Source organism: Oncorhynchus mykiss, chromosome 14 (assembly GCF_057628025.1).
Source record: "Oncorhynchus mykiss isolate SJ-2025 chromosome 14, ASM5762802v1, whole genome shotgun sequence".
NCBI classification, from domain to species: Eukaryota; Metazoa; Chordata; class Actinopteri; order Salmoniformes; family Salmonidae; genus Oncorhynchus; species Oncorhynchus mykiss.
In genome coordinates, this window is record NC_143035.1 from 42,103,020 (window position 1) to 42,126,571 (window position 23,552).

The 23,552-nt window shown below is 46.3% G+C and overlaps 1 protein-coding gene across 1 annotated transcript in view; it reads right to left on the reverse strand.

Annotated features, from left to right (window-relative positions):
• Positions 1 to 328: 328 nt before the first annotated feature.
• The window catches only part of LOC118938768 (fibroblast growth factor 16-like), a 64,071-nt gene continuing 40,847 nt past the window's right edge, over positions 329 to 23,552 (reverse strand). The window contains exon 3 of the mRNA XM_036943651.2: positions 329 to 1,932. Within this exon, the coding sequence (XP_036799546.2) occupies positions 1,687 to 1,932 (246 nt within the window). The 3' untranslated portion in view covers positions 329 to 1,686. The remainder of the gene's footprint in view (positions 1,933 to 23,552) is intronic.

The following is a 23,552-nucleotide window of genomic DNA, read 5'->3' on the forward strand; positions in this document are numbered from 1 at the left end:
TCCTAGATGTTTCCACTTCACAATAACAGCACTTACAGTTGACCGGGGCAGCTCTAGCAGGGCAGAAATTTTATGAACTGACTTGTTGAAAAGGTGGCATCCTATGACGATGCCATGTTGAAAGTCACTGAGCTCCTCAGTACCGGCCAATCTACTGCCAATGTTTGTCTATGGAGATTGCATGGCTGTGTGCTTGATTTTATACACCTGTCAGCAATGTGTGTGGCTGAAATATAATCCTCTAATTTGAAGGGGTGTCCACATACTGCTGTGTATATAGTGTATCAAGTTTGTCTCAATAAAAGCCTATTCTTTTCAGGATTTCTCATTTGTTGTCATCTGCATTTAATTGAAATGCAATCTAGCTGCACCATCCATGTCCTTGACTGTACCAACTGAAATCATGTTTTACATTTATCACATAGTCAAAAAGTATTACATGTATCCCAGCTCATCACATCTCTTTACATTGATCATTTAACTTATGTGCCAAGTTCTGCCAACCCAGTTACACCTGGATGCTCCCTCATGGCCAATCTGTCTCCATCACATATACATTCTAAGTAGTAGTGTATTCTCTCTCTCTCCCAGCTCAGCCCTGACATCACAATGACTAGTCAGAAGATCAGTTCTCTCTACATGTTGATTTAGAACACTCTGACATCACAATGACTAGTCAGAAGATCAGTTCTCTCTACATGTTGATTTAGAACACTCTGACATCACAATGACTAGTCAGAAGATCAGTTCTCTCTACACGTTGATTTAGAACACTCTGACATCACAATGACTAGTCAGAAGATCAGTTCTCTCTACACGTTGATTTAGAACACTCTGACATCACAATGACTAGTCAGAAGATCAGTTCTCTCTACACATTGATTTAGAACACACTGACAGTCTCTCAACTTCCATTGGTCAATCCCTCCCTCGCTCGCTCCCTGGAGTTCTCTGGTTGCTGTGGTGAATGGCTTGGCTAGAGTAGTGTCCACTGGTCATCTCAGCTAGTCTGATCAACTTTCCATGACTTGTTCATTACTAGTTCTCAGACCCCTTACTCAAACTGCTGAGGACTAACCCCAAACCCTTTCTTATTTGCAGTGAATGCTGGTTAAGTATCTTATTATGTATAAAAGTGGTTCTCATCAGGAAAAGTCTTTGTCTTCTTCAGGTGGTTAGTGGTTCAGGTGGTTTTAACCTGCGGTTATCCCAGGGTGGGTTAGGCAGTCATACAGGCCTGACGCCAGTCCAGTCTCTCTCCCTCCATCTCTCCCGCCGTATCCGTTCAGAGAAGGGATTTTCTCCTCTCAACCCTGTGCTCTCCTCCAGAGTGAGGTCTTATGGGCCCAATAACACCCCCTCTAGTAGGACTCCCCCTCTCTCTCCTCAGTGGCTGGAGAGAAGAGCGTCTCCTACACTCTGCTCTGACCCCTCTGAGGTCAAACAGTCCTCTCATAGTGTTAACGTCCAGGAACACAGGCTATGTTTATCTCTCTTGTTGGTGGTCCATTCGGAGGAATGGGAGGGGGACCTTTTGGCTGGAGGGGCAATACATAAACACCTTCACAGGGGGAGTGGGGCTGGAGGCGTGGGAGCGAGGTCAGTGGGAGTATTGAGTCCTGTCCTTAGTCCCAAACTCTCCTCCCTTTCCTCCTCCTCATCCCTCTCTCCCAGGCTCAGCCCTGGTCACCTGTATTGGAATAGATCTCTGTAAGCCTGGGGGATCTTCTCTATCTCCACAGGCCGAGGCAGGAAGTGCGTTAGTTTCTGGTGTTTCTTCGTCCTCCCCCCCTCCCGTGGCGAGCCGTCCTTGTTGAGCGCTACGTAGTAGAAGCGTCCGGTGTCGGTGTGTTTGTAGAGCGTAGAGGCGTATGTGTTGTACCAATTCTCCTCAAACTGCTCTCTGAACACGCACTCCGCTGTTAACTTCTTCTGCGGAAGAGAGGGAGAGATGGTTGAGTGTGGTGTCCAGTACAGTAGCTTCATTAGGATATAATTAATGGATTAGTTCATTTATATGTTATTAATATTTTGCCAACAGTTTGAGGAGGAAATGTCACAGCAACAGTTCATAACACAATAATCAACAACAAAGAGCTGCTGACGAGGTGAGAGAAGGTAAGAAGGGGAGACTAAGGGAGAGAAAGCCTTCTGAGGGGGTGAGAGAAGGTAAGAAGGGGAGACTAAGGGAGAGAAAGCCTACTGAGGGGGTGAGAGAAGGTAAGAAGGGGAGACTAAGGGAGAGAAAGCCTACTGAGGGGGTGAGAGAAGGGGAGACTAAGGGAGAGAAAGCCTACTGAGGGGGTGAGAGAAGGTAAGTGGGGGAGACTAAGGGAGAGAAAGCCTACTGAGGGGGTGAGAGAAGGTAAGAAGGGGAGACTAAGGGAGAGAAAGCCTTCTGAGGGGGTGAGAGAAGGTAAGAAGGGGAGACTAAGGGAGAGAAAGCCTACTGAGGGGGTGAGAGAAGGTAAGAAGGGGAGACTAAGGGAGAGAAAGCCTACTGAGGGGGTGAGAGAAGGTAAGAAGGGGAGACTAAGGGAGAGAAAGCCTACTGAGGGGGTGAGAGAAGGTAAGAAGGGGAGACTAAGGGAGAGAAAGCCTACTGAGGGGGTGAGAGAAGGTAAGAAGGTGGAACTAAGGGAGAGAAAGCCTACTGAGGGGGTGAGAGAAGGTAAGAAGGGGAGACTAAGGGAGAGAAAGCCTACTGAGGGGGTGAGAGAAGGTAAGAAGGTGGAACTAAGGGAGAGAAAGCCTTCTGAGGGGGTGAGAGAAGGGGAGACTAAGGGAGAGAAAGCCTACTGAGGGGGTGAGAGAAGGTAAGAAGGGGAGACTAAGGGAGAGAAAGCCTACTGAGGGGGTGAGAGAAGGTAAGAAGGTGGAACTAAGGGAGAGCAAGCCTACTGAAGGGGTGAGAGAAGGTAAGAAAGGGAGACTAAGGGAGAGAAAGCCTACTGAGGGGGTGAGAGAAGGTAAGAAGGGGAGACTAAGGGAGAGAAAGCCTACTGAGGGGGTGAGAGAAGGTAAGAATGTGGGACTAAGGGAGAGAAAGCCTGTTGCCTTGTGGTCGGGTTCCTAGGTCCCCAATCAGCTGAACTGAACCAATGGAAAGTGTTCCAGGCTCTGTGAGGCAGGTGCTGGTTATGATAGACCAGGGAGCCTGAGTCCCAAATGGTCCCTTGTTACCTTCATACTGCACTACGACCCATAGGGATTACCATGGGTTTCTAGTCAAAAGTAGTGCACCTCATAGGGAATAGGGTGCTACGGCCCAAACATGAATCCAAGATGGCGTAGCAGTTCAGACGTCTTTGTCTTGTCGTGTCCCGAGTATATATCTTTTTTTCCCCTCTGTATATATTTTGTATATATTTTTAACCTCTGTTTCAACATACTCTCCTGCAACCCACCTCACCCAATGTGGTATGGATCTGCTATTTTCTATACTTTAGAACCGGAACCCCCAACAGAAGCTAGCCAGCTAACTAGCTACTAGCTAGTAACCAGTTAGCCACTGCTAGCGGTCATCAGCTAACCTTAGCCTGGTCAACTCCTGCCAGTCTGCACAGCGCGAGTCAACCCAGAGCATACCGGACTGCTTTTTCTCCACATCTCCGGTTTCCTACCGCAAGCTCTGAACCTTTTCACCTGGATCATCACAGCTAGCTAGCTGCTATCTGAGTGGCCACTCCTGGCTAACGTCTCTGTCCCGAAGCAAGCACCAGTGAGCTTGAAACTAGCCTTGTGCTATACATATTTTGCCAATTTGCCTGGACCCCTTTTACTGCTGACACAGAGCCCCGCCGATTCCATCACGACTGGTCTACCGACGTAATCCGCCCGAGGGGTTTCAACAGGCTCCTCCGTTGCGACATCCCCTGAAGGCCCATCCGCTAGCATGCTAGCCGCGGCCCGCTGGCTGTCTAGAGCATATCGGACTGTTAGCTGAAGAGGACCATCAGCCAAATTCCTGGTCTACAATACCTATTTTGCCAATTGGCCTGGACCCTTTTACTGCCTACAAGGAGCCCTGCCGATCCAACACGACTGGTCTGTCGACGTAACTGCACGAGGGGGCTACAACAGACTTCTTCTGTCGCAACGTCCCTCTAAGGCCCTTCTGCTAGCATGCTATCCCCGGCCCGCTAGCTGTATGAATCGCCGTGTCTCCAGCTCGCCTGGCTACCCACTGGTCCCTATGATCACTCGGCTACGCATGCCTCTCCCTATTGTCAATATGCCTTATCCATTGCTGTTTTGGTTAGTGATTGTCTTATCTCACTGTAGAGACCAGCCCTGCTCAATATGCCTTAGCTAGCCCTTTTGTTTCATCTCCCACACATGCGGTGACCTCACCTGGTCTAAATGATGTTTCTAGAGACACAACCTCTCATCGTCACTCAATGTCTAGGTTTACCTCCACTGTATTCACATCCTACCATACCCTTGTCTGTACATTATGCCTTGAATCTATTCTTCCACGCCCAAAATCCTGCTCCTTTTACTCTCTGTTAAGAAACGCACTAGATGACCAGTTCTTATAGCCTTTAGCCATATCCTTATTCTACTCCTCCTCTGTTCCTCTGGTGATGTAGAGATTAATCCAGGTCCTGCAGCCCCTAGCTCCACTCCCATTCCCCAGGGGCTCTTATTTGTTGACTTCTGTAACCGTAAAAGCCTTGGTTTCATGCATGTTAACATTAGAAGCCTCCTCCCTAAGTTTGTTTTATTCACTGCTTTAGCACACTCTGCCAATGTCCTAGCCATGTCTGAATCCTGGATTGGAAAGCCATCTAAAATCCAGAAACTTCCATCCCTAACTATAAAATTTTCTGACAGGATAGAACTGCGAAAGGGGGCGGAGTTTCAATCTACTGCAAAGATAGCCTGCAGAGTTCTGTCCTACTATCCAGGTCTGTACCCAAACAATTCAAGCTTCTACTTCTAAAAATCCACCTTTCCAGAAACAAGTCTCTCACGGTTGCCGCTTGTTATAGACCACCTTCTACCCCCAGCTGTGCCCAGGACACCATATGTGAATTGCCCCCCATCTATCTTCAGAGCTAGGTGACCTAAACTGGGACATGCTTAACATCCGTCCTACTTTCTAAGCTAGATGCCCTCAATCTCACACAAATTATCAATGAACCTACCAGGTACAACCCCAAATCCGTAAACACGAGCACCCTCATAGATATCATCCTGACCAACCTGCCCTCCAAATACACCTCTGATGTTTTCAACCAGGATCTCAGCGATCACTGCCTCATTGCCTGCATCCGTAATGGGTCTGCGGTCAAACGACCACCCCTCATCACTGTCAAACGCTCCCTAAAACACTTCAGCGAGCAGGCCTTTCTAATCGACCTGGCCCGGGTATCCTGGAAGGATATTGACCTCATCTCGTCAGTAGAGGATGCCTGGTTATTATTTAAAAGTGCTTTCCTCACCATCTTAAATAAGCATGCTGTCACGGTCGTCCTCCTCTTCGTCTGAAGAGGAGAGGCGAGAAGGATCAGAGGACCAATATGCGGCGTGGTAAGTGTCCATGGTAAAATCTTTAATAAAGAAAGACTGAACACTATACAAACGAGTAACAAAAACAATAAACCAAATTCGACCGTGAAGCTACAAAAAGAGACCTGTGCTGACACAAGCCACTAACATAGACAAAACAAACATAGACTGCCCACCCAACTCACGCCCTGACCATACTAAATAAATACAAAACAACGGAAATAAAGGTCAGAACGTGACAGTACCCCCCCCCAAAGGTGCGGACTCCGGCCGCAAAACCTTGACCTATAGGGGAGGGTCTGGGTGGGCGTCTGTCCGCGGTGGCGGCTCTGGCGCGGGACGCGGACCCCACCTCATCATTGTCTTAGTCCGCCTTATTGTCCGCCTCCGTGGCTCTCTCAGCATGACCACCCCTCTCAATGACCCCACTGGACAGAGGGGCAGCTCGGGACAGAGGGACAGCTGCTCGGGACAGAGGGACAGCTGCTCGGGACAGAGAGACAGCTGCTCGGGACAGAGAGACAGCTGCTCGGGACAGAGAGACAGCTGCTCGGGACAGAGAGACAGCTGCTCGGGACAGAGAGACAGCTGCTCGGGACAGAGAGACAGCTGCTCGGGACAGAGAGACAGCTGCTCGGGACAGCGAGACAGCTGCTCTGGGCAGAGGGGCTCCGGCAGCGGCGCCGGACAGGCGGGAGGCTCCGGCAGCGGCGCCGGACAGGCGGGAGGCTCCGGCAGCGGCGCCGGACAGGCGGGAGGCTCCGGCAGCGGCGCCGGACAGGCGGGAGGCTCCGGCAGCGGCGCCGGACAGGCGGGAGGCTCCGGCAGCGGCGCCGGACAGGCGGGAGGCTCCGGCAGCGGCGCCGGACAGGCGGGAGACTCCGGCAGAGGCGCCGGACAGGCGGGAGACTCCGGCAGAGGCGCCGGACAGGCGGGAGACTCCGGCAGAGGCGCCGGACAGGCGGGAGACTCCGGCAGAGGCGCCGGACAGGCGGGAGACTCCGGCAGAGGCGCCGGACAGGCGGGAGACTCCGGCAGAGGCGCCGGACAGGCGGGAGACTCCGGCAGAGGCGCCGGACAGGCGGGAGACTCCGGCAGAGGCGCCGGACAGGCGGGAGACTCCGGCAGAGGCGCCGGACAGGCGGGAGACTCCGGCAGAGGCGCCGGACAGGCGGGAGACTCCGGCAGCGGCGCCGGACAGGCGGGAGACTCCGGCAGCGGCGCCGGACAGGCGGGAGACTCCGGCAGCGGCGCCGGACAGGCGGGAGACTCCGGCAGCGGCGCCGGACAGGCGGGAGACTCCGGCAGCGGCGCCGGACAGGCGGGAGACTCCGGCAGCGGCGCCGGACAGGCGGGAGACTCCGGCAGCGGCGCCGGACAGGCGGGAGACTCCGGCAGCGGCGCCGGACAGGCGGGAGACTCCGGCAGCGGCGCCGGACAGGCGGGAGACTCCGGCAGCGGCGCCGGACAGGCGGGAGACTCCGGCAGCGGCGCCGGACAGGCGGGAGACGGACCACCTGCAGGGAGGAGACAGAGAGACAGCCTGGTGCGTGGGGCTGCCACAGGAACCACCAGGCTGGGAAGACCTTCAGGAGGCTTGGGGTTAAGAGGAGGCACCTGAAAGACCGGGCTGTGGGGGAGCACTGGAGCTCTGGTGCGCAACCTTGGCACCACTTCCCCAGGCTGGATAACCACTCTAGCCCGGACCGTCCAGAGTGCAGGCACAGGTTGAACCGGGCTGTGGGTAAGCACGGGAGATCTAGTGCTTACTACACGCACCTCTCCCTTCGGCTCCATTCCCACAGTCGCCCGGTACGAGCGGAGCGCGGGCAGAGGACGCACTGCACCCTCCCAGCGCCCCGGAGACACAGCACGCAGAGCCGGCGCAGGATACCCTGGGCCAAAACTGCGTACCGGCGACCAGACCCGCTGAGCAGGCACCATACGCCCTGGCTCGATGCCCGCACTCGCATGACACTCTCGGGGGGCTGTCCTATAGCGCACCGGGCTATGGACACGTACTGGCGACACCGTGCGCTTAACCGCATAACACGGTGCCTGCCCAGTATCGCGCTGCTTATAATAAGCACGAGGGGTGAGCGCAGGTCTGCTACCTGGCTTAGCTCCACCCCTCGTGTGCCCCCCCCCAAAAAAAATTTGGGTCTGTCTCTCGTACCTGTCGCACTGCCGTGCTGCCTCCTCATATCGCCGCCGCTCAGCTTTCGCTGCCTCCAGCTCTGCTTTGGGGCGGCGATATTCCCCAGCCTGTGCCCAGGGTCCCTCTCCGTTCAGTATCTCCTCCCATGTCCAGGAGTCCTGTGATACCGGCCGCTGTTGTTGTTGCTGCTGCTGCTGCTGTCGTCGCTGTTTTCTACCACGCCGCTTGGTCCTTGGTTGGTGGGTGATTCTGTCACGGTCGTCCTCCTCTTCGTCTGAAGAGGAGAGGCGAGAAGGATCAGAGGACCAATATGCGGCGTGGTAAGTGTCCATGGTAAAATCTTTAATAAAGAAAGACTGAACACTATACAAACGAGTAACAAAAACAATAAACCAAATTCGACCGTGAAGCTACAAAAAGAGACCTGTGCTGACACAAGCCACTAACATAGACAAAACAAACATAGACTGCCCACCCAACTCACGCCCTGACCATACTAAATAAATACAAAACAACGGAAATAAAGGTCAGAACGTGACACATGCCCCATTCAAACAATTTAGAAACAGGAACATATATAGTCCTTGGTTCACTCCAGACCTGACTGCCCTTGACCAGCACAAAAACAACCTGGGGTGTTCTGCATTAGCATCGAATAGCCCCCGTGATATAAAACCACAAACCAATATACTCCATCAGTTAGGAAAGCTAAGGCTAGCTTTTTTTTATTTTTATTGTGTTTTAATTTTTTTGTGTTTTTTGGGGGGGATTTTACCCCTTTTTCTCCCCAATTTCGTGGTATCCAATTGTTGTAGTAGCTACTATCTTGTCTCATCGCTACAACTCCCGTACGGGCTCGGGAGAGACGACGTCCTCCGATACACAACCCAACCAATCCGCACTGCTTCTTAACACAGCGTGCATCCAACCCGGAAGCCAGCCGCACCAATGTGTCGGAGGAAACGCCGTGTACCTGGCCACCTTGGTTAGCGCGCACTGCGCCCGGCCCACCACAGGAGTCGCTGGTGCGCGATGAGACAAGGACACCCCTACCGACCAAGGCTAGCTTTTTCAAACAGAAATTTGCATCCCGTAGTACTAACTCAAAAAAGTTCTGGGACACTGTAAAGTCCATGGAGAATAAGAGCACCTCCTCCCAGCTGCCCACTGCACTGAGGCTGGGAAACACTGTCACCACCGATAAATCCACTATAATTGAGAATTTCAATAAGCATTTTTCTATTGCTGGCCATGCTTTCCACCTGGCTACCCCTACCCCGGTCAACAGCACTGCACCCCCCACAGCAACTTCCCCAAACCTCCCCCATTTCTCCTTCACCCAAATCCAGACAGCTGATGTTCTGAAAGAGTTGCAAAATCTGGACCCCTACAAATCAGCTGGGCTAGACAATCTGGACCCTCTCTTTCTAAAATTATCCGCCAAACCCACTGGCTCCAGATCATCTATACGTCTTTTCTAGGTAAAGCCCCGCCTTATCTCAGCTCACTGGTCACCATAGCAGCACCCACCCGTAGCACGCGCTCCAGCAGGTATATTTCACTGGTCATCCCCAAAGCCAATTCCTCGTTTGGCCGCCTTTCCTTCCAGTTCCCTGCTGCCAATGACTGGAACGAATTGCAAAAATCACTGAAACTGGAGACTCATATCTCCCTCACTAACTTTAAGCATCAGCTGTCTGAGTAGCTTCTGTAAATAGCCCATCTGTAAATAGCCCATCAAACTACCTCATCCCCATATTGTTATTTCTCCTTTGCACCCCAGTATCTCTACTTGCACATTCATCTTCTACACATCTATCACTCCAGTGTTTAATTGCTAAATTGTAATTACTTCACCACTATGGCCTATTTACTGCCTTACCTCCCTAATCTTACCTCATTTACACACACTGTATATAGATTTTTCTATTGTGTTATTGACTGTATGTTTGTTTATTCCATGTGTAACATGTGTAACTCTGTGTTGTTGTTTGTGTCGCACTGCTTTGCTTTATCTTGGCCAGGTCGCAGATGTAAATGAGAACTTGTTCTCAACTGGCCTACCTGGTTAAATAAATGTGAAATAAAATAAATAGGGAATAGGGTGCTACGGCCCATATGTCTCTTGTCTAACGTAGTGCACTATATAGGGAATAGGGTGTCTGCGTGTTTCGCCCCTCCCTTGTATTTGATTGATGGATTTAGGTCACTAATTAGTAAGGAAATCCCCTCACCTGGTTGTCTAGGTCGTATTAAGGAACTCGTCTAGGTCTCAGTAAGGAACTCCCCTCACCTGGTTGTCTAGGTCTCAGTAAGGAACTCCCCTCACCTGGTTGTCTAGGTCTCAGTAAGGAACTCCCCTCACCTGGTTGTCTAGGTCTCAGTAAGGAACTCCCCTCACCTGGTTGTCTAGGTCTCAGTAAGGAACTCCCCTCACCTGGTTGTCTAGGTTGTATTAAGGAACTCCCCTCACCTGGTTGTCTAGGTCTTAGTAAGGAACTCCCCTCACCTGGTTGTCTAGGTCTCAGTAAGGAACTCCCCTCACCTCACCTGGTTGTCTAGGTAATAGGGGAGAGGTCAGGTGAAAGGCAGGGGAGAGGTCATGTGATAGGAAGTGGAGAGGTCAGGTGATAGGCAGGGGAGAGGTCAGGTGATAGGCAGTGGAGAGGTCAAGTGATAGGAAGTGGAGAGGTCAGGTGATAGGCAGGGGAGAGGTCAGGTGATAGGCAGGGGAGAGGTCAAGTGATAGGCAGGGGAGAGGTCAGGTGATAGGCAGGGGAGAGGTCAGGTGATAGGCAGGGGAGAGGCAGGGGAGAGGTCAGGTGATAGACAGTGGAGAGGCCAGCTGATAGGAAGTGGGGAGGCCAGGTGATTAGTCTACAGCAATACAATATAATGATCCTCCCTAGACTAGTCTACAACAATACAATGATCCTCCCTTGACTAGCCTACAACTCTAAAATATAATGATCCTCCCTAGACTAGTCTACAATATAATGCTCCTCCCTTGACTAGTCTACAACTCTACAATATAATGATCCTTCCTAGACTAGTCTACAACTCTACAATATAATGATCCTCCCTAGACTAGTCTACAACTCTGCAATATAATGATCCTCCCTAGACTAGTATACAACTCTACAATATAATGATCCTTCCTAGACTAGTATACAACTCTACAATATAATGATCCTTCCTAGACTAGTCTACAACTCTGCAATATAATGATCCTTCCTAGACTAGTCTACAACTCTACAATATAATGATCCTTCCTAGACTAGTCTACAACTCTACAATATAATGATCCTTCCTAGACTAGTCTACAACTCTACAATAAATTGATCCTTCCTAGACTAGTCTACAACTCTACAATATAATGATCCTCCCTAGACTAGTCTACAACTCTACAATATAATGATCCTTCCTAGACTAGTCTACAACTCTGCAATATAATGATCCTCCCTTGACTAGTCTACAATATAATGATCCTCCCTAGACTAGTCTACAACTCTACAATATAATGATCCTTCCTAGACTAGTCTACAACTCTACAATATAATGATCCTTCCTAGACTAGTCTACAACTCTGCAATATAATGATCCTTCCTAGACTAGTCTACAATATAATGATCCTCCTTAGACTAGTCTACAATATAATGATCCTCCCTAGACTAGTCTACAATATAATGATCCTCCCTAGACTAGTCTACAATATAATGATCCTCCCTTGACTAGTCTACAATATAATGATCCTCCCTTGACTAGTCTACAATATAATGATCCTCCCTAGACTAGTCTACAATATAATGATCCTTCCTAGACTAGTCTACAACTCTACAATATAATGATCCTTCCTAGACTAGTCTACAACTCTACAATATAATGATCCTCCCTAGACTAGTCTACAACTCTACAATATAATGATCCTTCCTAGACTAGTCTACAACTCTGCAATATAATCATCCTCCCTTGATTTGTCAACAATATAATGATCCTTCCTAGACTAGTCTACAACTCTACAATATAATGATCCTCCCTTGACTAGTCTACAATTCTACAATATAATGATCCTTCCTAGACTAGTCTACAACTCTGCAATATAATGATCCTTCCTAGACTAGTCTACAATATAATGATCCTCCTTAGACTAGTCTACAATATAATGATCCTCCCTAGACTAGTCTACAATATAATGATCCTCCCTAGACTAGTCTACAATATAATGATCCTCCCTTGACTAGTCTACAATATAATGATCCTCCCTTGACTAGTCTACAATATAATGATCCTCCCTAGACTAGTCTACAATATAATGATCCTTCCTAGACTAGTCTACAACTACAATATAATGATCCTTCCTAGACTAGTCTACAACTCTACAATATAATGATCCTCCCTAGACTAGTCTACAACTCTACAATATAATGATCCTTCCTAGACTAGTCTACAACTCTGCAATATAATCATCCTCCCTTGATTTGTCAACAATATAATGATCCTCCTTAGACTAGTCTACAATATAATGATCCTCCCTTGACTAGTCTACAACAATACAATATAATTATCCTACCTGGACAGAACAATACAACCCAACAGGACAGAACAATAGAACACAACAGGACAGAACAATAGAAAACAACAGGACAGAACAATAGAACAGAATAATAGAACACAACAGGACAGAACAATAGAACAGAATAATAGAACACAACAGGACAGAGCAATAGAACAGAATAATAGAACATAACAGGACAGAACAATAGAACCCAATAGCCTGACAACACCATTCTGTCAGGGTGGGTGTGTTTCAGTGTCTGTCTGTGCGTTTCAGTGTGTGTGTGTGTGTGTGTGTGTGTGTGTGTGTGTGTGTGTGTGTGTGTGTGTGTGTGTGTGTGTGTGTGTGTGTGTGTGTGTGTGTGTGTGTGTGTGTGTGTGTGTGTGTGTGTGTGTGTGTGTGTGTGTGTGTGAGAGTGAGAGTGAGTTCGCCCAACCTCTGGGGTATCTGAATAGTCTGCCCTCTTGACCCAGCTCTCTGCTGTTTGGCTGAGCGGGGTATAACCTGACATCATAAGATAGAAGATGGTAGGGTGCCATTTGGGACACTTGGACTGCAGGCAGCAGATTAATGTGTTTGACCAGCAGCATAATGTGTTTGACCAGCAGATTAATGTGTTTGACCAGCAGATTAATGTGTTTGACCAGCAGATGAATGTGTTTGACCAGCAGATTAATGTGTTTGACCAGCAGATTAATGTGTTTGACCAGCAGATTAATGTGTTTGACCAGCAGATGAATGTGTTTGACCAGCAGATTAATGTGTTTGACCAGCAGATTAATGTGTTTGACCAGCAGATTAATGTGTTTGACCAGCAGATTAATGTGTTTGACCAGCAGCATAATGTGTTTGACCAGCAGCATAATGTGTTTGACCAGCAGCATAGTGTGTTTGACCAGCAGATTAATGTGTTTGACCAGCAGATTAATGTGTTTGACCAGCAGATTAATGTGTTTGACCAGCAGCATAATGTGTTTGACCAGCAGATTAATGTGTTTGACCAGCAGATTAATGTGTTTGACCAGCAGATTAATGTGTTTGACCAGCAGATTAATGTGTTTGACCAGCAGCATAATGTGTTTGACCAGCAGCATAATGTGTTTGACCAGCAGATTAATGTGTTTGACCAGCAGCATAATGTGTTTGACCAGCAGATTAATGTGTTTGACCAGCAGCATAATGTGTTTGACCAGCAGATGAATGTGTTTGACCAGCAGATTAATGTGTTTGACCAGCAGATTAATGTGTTTGACCAGCAGATTAATGTGTTTGACCAGCAGATTAATGTGTTTGACCAGCAGATTAATGTGTTTGACCAGCAGCATAATGTGTTTGACCAGCAGATGAATGTGTTTGACCAGCAGATTAATGTGTTTGACCAGCAGATTAATGTGTTTGACCAGCAGATTAATGTGTTTGACCAGCAGATTAATGTGTTTGACCAGCAGATTAATGTGTTTGACCAGCAGCATAATGTGTTTGACCAGCAGATTAATGTGTTTGACCAGCAGATTAATGTGTTTGACCAGCAGCATAATGTGTTTGACCAGCAGATTAATGTGTTTGACCAGCAGATTAATGTGTTTGACCAGCAGATTAATGTGTTTGACCAGCAGCATAATGTGTTTGACCAGCAGCATAATGTGTTTGACCAGCAGATTAATGTGTTTGACCAGCAGATTAATGTGTTTGACCAGCAGATTAATGTGTTTGACCAGCAGCATAATGTGTTTGACCAGCAGCATAATGTGTTTGACCAGCAGATTAATGTGTTTGACCAGCAGATTAATGTGTTTGACCAGCAGATTAATGTGTTTGACCAGCAGATTAATGTGTTTGACCAGCAGATGAATGTGTTTGACCAGCAGATTAATGTGTTTGACCAGCAGATTAATGTGTTTGACCAGCAGCATAATGTGTTTGACCAGCAGATTAATGTGTTTGACCAGCAGATTAATGTGTTTGACCAGCAGATGAATGTGTTTGACCAGCAGATTAATGTGTTTGACCAGCAGATTAATGTGTTTGACCAGCAGCATAATGTGTTTGACCAGCAGATTAATGTGTTTGACCAGCAGATTAATGTGTTTGACCAGCAGATTAATGTGTTTGACCAGCAGCATAATGTGTTTGACCAGCAGATTAATGTGTTTGACCAGCAGATTAATGTGTTTGACCAGCAGATTAATGTGTTTGACCAGCAGATTAATGTGTTTGACCAGCAGATTAATGTGTTTGACCAGCAGATTAATGTGTTTGACCAGCAGATTAATGTGTTTGACCAGCAGATTAATGTGTTTGACCAGCAGCATAATGTGTTTGACCAGCAGATTAATGTGTTTGACCAGCAGATTAATGTGTTTGACCAGCAGATTAATGTGTTTGACCAGCAGATTAATGTGTTTGACCAGCAGATTAATGTGTTTGACCAGCAGATTAATGTGTTTGACCAGCAGATTAATGTGTTTGACCAGCAGATTAATGTGTTTGACCAGCAGCATAATGTGTTTGACCAGCAGATTAATGTGTTTGACCAGCAGATTAATGTGTTTGACCAGCAGATTAATGTGTTTGACCAGCAGCATAATGTGTTTGACCAGCAGATTAATGTGTTTGACCAGCAGATTAATGTGTTTGACCAGCAGATTAATGTGTTTGACCAGCAGATTAATGTGTTTGACCAGCAGATTAATGTGTTTGACCAGCAGATTAATGTGTTTGACCAGCAGATTAATGTGTTTGACCAGCAGATTAATGTGTTTGACCAGCAGATTAATGTGTTTGACCAGCAGATTAATGTGTTTGACCAGCAGCATAATGTGTTTGACCAGCAGCATAATGTGTTTGACCAGCAGCATAATGTGTTTGACCAGCAGCATAATGTGTTTGACAAGCAGATTAATGTGTTTGACCAGCAGATTAATGTGTTTGACCAGCAGCATAATGTGTTTGACCAGCAGCATAATGTGTTTGACCAGCAGCATAATGTGTTTGACCAGCAGCATAATGTGTTTTACCAGCAGATTAATGTGTTTGACCAGCAGATTAATGTGTTTGACCAGCAGATTAATGTGTTTGACCAGCAGATTAATGTGTTTGACCAGCAGCATAATGTGTTTGACCAGCAGATTAATGTGTTTGACCAGCAGATTAATGTGTTTGACCAGCAGCATAATGTGTTTAACCAGCAGATTAATGTGTTTGACCAGCAGATTAATGTGTTTGACCAGCAGATTAATGTGTTTGACCAGCAGATTAATGTGTTTGACCAGCAGATTAATGTGTTTGACCAGCAGATTAATGTGTTTGACCAGCAGATTAATGTGTTTGACCAGCAGATTAATGTGTTTGACCAGCAGCATAATGTGTTTGACCAGCAGATTAATGTGTTTGACCAGCAGCATAATGTGTTTGACCAGCAGATTAATGTGTTTGACCAGCAGCATAATGTGTTTGACCAGCAGATTAATGTGTTTGACCAGCAGCATAATGTGTTTGACCAGCAGCATAATGTGTTTGACCAGCAGCATAATGTGTTTGACCAGCAGATTAATGTGTTTGACCAGCAGCATAATGTGTTTGACCAGCAGATTAATGTGTTTGACCAGCAGATTAATGTGTTTGACCAGCAGATTAATGTGTTTGACCAGCAGATTAATGTGTTTGACCAGCAGATTAATGTGTTTGACCAGCAGCATAATGTGTTTGACCAGCAGATTAATGTGTTTGACCAGCAGATTAATGTGTTTGACCAGCAGATTAATGTGTTTGACCAGCAGATTAATGTGTTTGACCAGCAGATTAATGTGTTTGACCAGCAGATTAATGTGTTTGACCAGCAGATTAATGTGTTTGACCAGCAGATTAATGTGTTTGACCAGCAGATTAATGTGTTTGACCAGCAGATTAATGTGTTTGACCAGCAGATTAATGTGTTTGACCAGCAGATTAATGTGTTTGACCAGCAGCATAATGTGTTTGACCAGCAGCATAATGTGTTTGACCAGCAGCATAATGTGTTTGACCAGCAGCATAATGTGTTTGACCAGCAGATTAATGTGTTTGACCAGCAGATTAATGTGTTTGACCAGCAGCATAATGTGTTTGACCAGCAGCATAATGTGTTTGACCAGCAGCATAATGTGTTTGACCAGCAGCATAATGTGTTTGACCAGCAGATTAATGTGTTTGACCAGCAGATTAATGTGTTTGACCAGCAGATTAATGTGTTTGACCAGCAGATTAATGTGTTTGACCAGCAGCATAATGTGTTTGACCAGCAGATTAATGTGTTTGACCAGCAGATTAATGTGTTTGACCAGCAGCATAATGTGTTTGACCAGCAGATTAATGTGTTTGACCAGCAGATTAATGTGTTTGACCAGCAGATGAATGTGTTTGACCAGCAGATTGATGTGTTTGACCAGCAGAACAGCAGTGTGTTTACACAAATAGAGGTGGAGTTCTGAAACAGTTCTGTGAATTAGCCGGCAGGTTATGGTTGACTGAAGGGGCTAGGGATTAGAGGCTAGGGATTAGAGGTTAGGGGTTAGGGGCTAGGGGTTAGGGGCTAGAGGCTAGAGGTTAGGGGCTAGAGGTTAGAGGTTAGGGGTTAGGGGCTAGAGGTTAGGGGCTAGAGGTTAGGGGTTAGGGGCTAGGGGTTAGAGGTTAGGGGTTAGAGGTTAGGGGCTAGAGGTTAGGGGTTAGGGGTTAGAGGTTAGGGGTTAGGGGTTACGGGCTAGGGGTTAGGGCCAGGGGTTAGGGCTGTGTGAAGGGGTTAGGGGTTATGGCTGTGTGGAGGGGTTAGGGATTAGGGCTGTGTGAAGGGGTTAGGGGTTATGGCTGTGTGGAGGGGTTAGGGATTAGGGCTGTGTGAAGGGGTTAGGGGTTAGGGGTTAGGGCTGTGTGGAGGAGCTAGGGGTTAGGGGCTAGGAGCTAGAGGTTAGGGTTAGGGGCTAGGGGTTAGGGGTCATGGCTGTGTGGAGGGGTGTTGTCTGTAAACACACACCGGGAGACCAGGCACATACCCAGCTAACAATTTTAGGGCGAGAGAACGTTTTTGTAATGTTTGAGTGTCCAGTTTTCTGCCTGTTAGGGGGAACATTCTATGCCAACAAAAACTTTCTGAGAACCTGAATGTTTTAGACACGGTTCAAGAACATTGTCCAGGTTTCTGTGAATCAGTTGTCATGATGTCACTGGATGGTCCCAAAGAATTGTTTTCATTACTGTTAAAAAGTCAATCAAGGCCCTGATTGGTGAACCACTGATCCATTCATCACTCTTCATCTGTTGTCCAGAGATAACTAACCTTACCATTCATCTGTTGTCCAGAGATAACTAACCATACCATTCATCTGTTGTCCAGAGATAACTAACCATACCATTCATCTGTTGTCCAGAGATAACTAACCATACCATTCATCTGTTGTCTAGAGATAACTAACCTTACCATTCATCTGTTGTCCAGAGATAACTAACTATACCATTCATCTGTTGTCTAGAGATAACTAACCATACCATTCATCTGTTGTCCAGAGATAACTAACCTTACCATTCATCTGTTGTCCAGAGATAACTAACCATACCATTCATCTGTTGTCTAGAGATAACTAACCATACCATTCATCTGTTGTCCAGAGATAACTAACCATACCAATTCATCTGTTGTCCAGAGATAACTAACCATACCATTCATCTGTTGTCCAGAGATAACTAACCATACCATTCATCTGTTGTCCAGAGATAACTAACCATACCATTCATCTGTTGTCTAGAGATAACTAGCCTTTGAACCATCTAAACTACTGAGAATCATTGAACCATCTAAACTACTGAGAATCATTGAACCATCTAAACTACTGAGAATCATTGAACCATCTAAACCAATGAATCATTGAACCATCTAAACCAATGAATCATTGAACCATCTAAACCAATGAATCATTGAACCATCTAAACCAATGAATCATTGAACCATCTAAACCAATGAGAATCATTGAACCATCTAAACTACTGAGAATCATTAAACCATCTAAACTACTGAGAATCATTGAACCATCTAAACTACTGAGAATCATTGAACCATCTAAACTACTGAGAATCATTGAACCATCTAAACCACTGAGAATCATTGAACCATCTAAACCAATGAATCATTGAACCATCTAAACTACTGAGAATCATTGAACCATCTAAACCACTGAGAATCATTGTACCATCTAAACTACTGAGAATCATTGTACCATCTAAACTACTGAGAATCATTGAACCATCTAAACCACTGAGAATCATTGAACCATCTAAACTACTGAGAATCATTGTAACATCTAAACCAATGAGAATCATTGAACCATCTAAACTACTGAGAATCATTGTACCATCTAAACTACTGAGAATCATTGAACCATCTAAACCAATGAGAATCATTGAACCATCTAAACCAGTGAATCATTGAACCATCTAAACCAGTGAATCATTGTCCCGACTAAACCACTGAATCATTGAACCGTCTAAACCACTGAATCATTGAACCATCTAAACCAATGAGAATCATTGAACCATCTAAACCACTGAATCATTGAACCATCTAAACCAGTGAATCATTGTCCCGTCTAAACCAGTGAATCATTGTCCCGTCTAAACCACTGAATCATTGAACCGTCTAAACCACTGAATCATTGAACCATCTAAACCACTGAATCATTGAACCATCTAAACCAGTGAATCATTGTCCCGTCTAAACCACTGAATCATTGATCCGTCTAAACCACTGAATCATTGAACCGTCTAAACCACTGAATCATTGTCCCGTCTAAACCACTGAATCATTGAACCGTCTAAACCACTGAATCATTGAACCGTCTAAACCACTGAATCATTGAACTGTCTAAACCACTGAATCATTGAACCGTCTAAACCAGTGAATCATTGTCCCGTCTAAACCACTGAATCATTGAACCGTCTAAACCACTGGATCATTGAACCGTCTAAACCACTGAATCATTGAACCGTCTAAACCACTGAATCATTGAACCATCTAAACCAGTGAATCATTGTCCCGTCTAAACCACTGAATCATTGAACCGTCTAAACCACTGAATCATTGTCCCGTCTAAACCAGTGAATCATTGTCCCGTCTAAACCACTGAATCATTGAACCGTCTAAACCACTGAATCATTGAACCGTCTAAACCACTGAATCATTGAACCGTCTAAACCACTGAATCATTGTCCCGTCTAAACCACTGAATCATTGAACCGTCTAAACCAGTGAATCATTGTCCCGTCTAAACCACTGAATCATTGAACCGTCTAAACCACTGAATCATTGAACCGTCTAAACCACTGAATCATTGTCCCGTCTAAACCACTGAATCATTGTCCCGTCTAAACCACTGAATCATTGAAGCGTCTAAACCACTGAATCATTGTCCCGTCTAAACCACTGAATCATTGTCCCGTCTAAACCACTGAATCATTGAAGCGTCTAAACCAGTGAAATATGTTTTCCATTACCTCAATCATTGTACTTTCAGTTGTTTGAGTCTGGTGTACAAAAGAAAAAGAATGGGAAGCATAGAAATAGAGCACATAGAACAGACCTACTGCTTCTTAAACTGGCTTTCAATGAGAATGACAGATCTATAACTGACATTTCTATGTGTATTGGATTGGGTCGCCCAGAAATATGCATATTGCCACTTTAAAGGTTTCATCTGAAACCAAAAATTCAGCTGTATCAAAGTATTTAAAAACTGTCCATCAGGGCCACCTCAGCCTCACATACACCCTGTGAGCTAACCTGCAAATAGTCCTGACTGTGTATACTTAGTGAACTTGGTCAAATATGTAAATATTTTAACGTCTCTAAAACTAAAGGGAGAAGGTTCCTATCTCGTCCTAACTCAGGGAACGGATGAGTTATGGGACCTGGGAAGACTTTTGACTATTTCTTAGAAGCCCATGAGTCATGAGAGGTAAACACCATGCCTGTCTGTTCTGTGCTGGTCTAGTTGTTTCTATGACAACCCGTACAACACAGAAGTCCTCTATAGCTGCACACGGTATCTTTACTCATCTCTCTTCTGGGTTCCTGCTACAGGTCCACTAAGGATCAACGATATGACCAACCTGATGTGAATATGTACAGTGCCTTGCAAAAGTATTCGGCCCCCTTGAACTTTGCGACGTTTTGCCACATTTCAGGGTTCAAACATAAAGATATAAAACTGTATTTTTTTTGTGAAGAATCAACAACAAGTGGGACACAATCATGAAGTGGAACGACATTTATTGGATATTTCAAACTCTTTTAACAAATCAAAAACTGAAAAATTGGGCGTGCAAAATTATTCAGCCCCTTTACTTTCAGTGCAGCAAACTCTCTCCAGAAGTTCAGTGAGGATCTCTAAATGATCCAATGTTGACCTAAATGACTAATGATGATAAATACAATCCACCTGTGTGTAATCAAGTCTCCGTATAAATGCACCTGCACTGTGATAGTCTCAGAGGTCCGTTAAAAGCGCAGAGAGCATCATGAAGAACAAGGAACACACCAGGCAGGTCCGAGATACTGTTGTGAAGAAGTTTAAAGCCGGATTTGGATACAAAAAGATTTCCCAAGCTTTAAACATCCCAAGGAGCACTGTGCAAGCGATAATATTGAAATGGAAGGAGTATCAGACCACTGCAAATCTACCAAGACCTGGCTGTCCCTCTAAACTTTCAGCTCATACAAGGAGAAGACTGATCAGAGATGCAGCCAAGAGGCCCATGATCACTCTGGATGAACTGCAGAGATCTACAGCTGAGGTGGGAGACTCTGTCCATAGGACAACAATCAGTCGTATATTGCACAAATCTGGCCGTTATGGAAGAGTGGCAAGAAGAAAGCCATTTCTTAAAGATATCCATAAAAAGTGTTGTTTAAAGTTTGCCACAAGCCACCTGGGAGACACACCAAACATGTGGAAGAAGGTGCTCTGGTCAGATGAAACCAAAATTGAACTTTTTGGCAACAATGCAAAACGTTATGTTTGGCGTAAAAGCAACACAGCTGAACACACCATCCCCACTGTCAAACATGGTGGTGGCAGCATCATGGTTTGGGCCTGCTTTTCTTCAGCAGGGACAGGGAAGATGGTTAAAATTGATGGGAAGATGGATGGAGCCAAATACAGGACCATTCTGGAAGAAAACCTCTGCAAAAGACCTGAGACTGGGACGGAGATTTGTCTTCCAACAAGACAATGATCCAAAACATAAAGCAAAATCTACAATGGAATGGTTCAAAAATAAACATATCCAGGTGTTAGAATGGCCAAGTCAAAGTCCAGACCTGAATCCAATCGAGAATCTGTGGAAAGAACTGAAAACTGCTGTTCACAAATGCTCTCCATCCAACCTCACTGAGCTCGAGCTGTTTTGCAAGGAGGAATGGGAAAAAATGTCAGTCTCTCGATGTGCAAAACTGATAGAGACATACCCCAAGCGACTTACAGCTGTAATCGCAGCAAAAGGTGGCGCTACAAAGTATTAACTTAAGGGGGCTGAATAATTTTGCACGCCCAATTTTTCAGTTTTTGATTTGTTAAAAAAGTTTGAAATATCCAATAAATGTCGTTCCACTTCATGATTGTGTCCCACTTGTTGTTGATTCTTCACAAAAAAATACAGTTTTATATCTTTATGTTTGAAGCCTGAAATGTGGCAAAAGGTCGCAAAGTTCAAGGGGGGCGAATACTTTCGCAAGGCACTGTAGGTGTAACAACACAGGCTGTTTGGAGATGACTGTTCCCTGTTCCCTATGACAATAATGTTTTCTGATGAGGTGCAGGGTGAGGTGAGGAAGGGTGGAGGGGCAGAGAGGGGTGGGGTGAGGTGAGGTGGAGTGGCAGAGAGGGGTGGGGTGAGGTGAGTAGAGGTGGAGGGGCAGAGAGGGGTGGGGTGAGGTGAGGTAAGGTGGAGGGGCAGAGAGGGGTGGGGTGAGGTGAGTAGAGGTGGAGGGGCAGAGAGGGGTGGGGTGAGGTGAGGTGAGAAGAGGTGGAGGGGCAGAGAGGGGTGGGTTCAGGAGAGGTGAGGTGGAGGGGCAGAGAGGGGTGGGGTGAGGAGAGGTGGAGGGGCAGAGAGGGGTGGGGTGAGGTGAGGTGGAGGGGCAGAGAGGGGTGGGGTGAGGAGAGGTGAGGTGGATGGGCAGAGAGGGGTGAGGTGAAGTGAGGTGGAGGGGCAGAGAGGGGTGGGGTGAGGTGAGGTGGAGGGGCAGAGAGGGGTGGGGTGAGGTGAGTAGAGGTGGAAGGGCAGAGAGGGGTGGGGTGAGGTGAGTAGAGGTAGAGGGGCAGAGAGGGGTGGGGTGAGGTGAGAAGAGGTGGAGGGGCAGAGATGGGTGAGGTGAGTAGAGGTGGAGGGGCAGAGTGGGGTGAGGTGAGGTGGAGGGGCAGAGAGGGGTGGGGTGAGGAGAGATGAGGTGGAGGGGCAGAGATGGGTGAGGTGAGGTGAGGTGGAGGGGCAGAGAGGGGTAGGGTGAGGTGAGGTGGAGGGGCAGAGCGGGGTGGGGTGAGGAGAGGTGAGGTGGAGGGGCAGAGAGGGGCGAGGTGAGTAGAGGTGGAGGGGTTGAGGAGAGGTGAAGGGAGGAGGAAGAGGGGTAGAGGAGATGGGCAGGGTGAGGTGAGTAGAGGTGGAGGGGTAGAGGAGAGATAAGAGGAGAACATAGAGGAGATTATAGAGAAATTATGAGGAGAGCATAGAGGAGATTATAGAGAGATTATAGAGGAGAGCATAGAGGAGATTATAGAGAGATTATAGAGGAGATTATTGATGAGATTATAGAGGAGATTATAGATGAGATTACAGAGGAGATTATAGAGAGATTATGAGGTGATTATAGATGAGATTACAGAGGAGATTACAGAAGGAGCATATAGGAGATTACAGAAGAGAGCATAGAGGAGATTACAGAGGAGATTATAGAGGAGATTACAGAGGAGATTAGAGCAGATTACAGAGGAGATTATAGAGAGATTATAGAGGAGATTACAGAAGAGAGCATAGAGGAGATTACAGAAGAGATTATAGAGGAGATGACAGAAGAGAGCATAGATGAGAGTATAGAGGAGATTATAGAGGAGAGTATAGAGGAGATTATAGAGGAGAGTATAGAGGAGATTTTAGAGGAGATTACAGAGGAGAGCATAGAGGAGAGTGTAGAGGAGATTATAAAGAGCATAGGCGCTGGAGGTATTGAAATAATTTAGCCAAAATGTGTCTATAATAAATAATTGTCCCAAAAATGATATTACTCCTGTCTGTGCTGACATAAATACA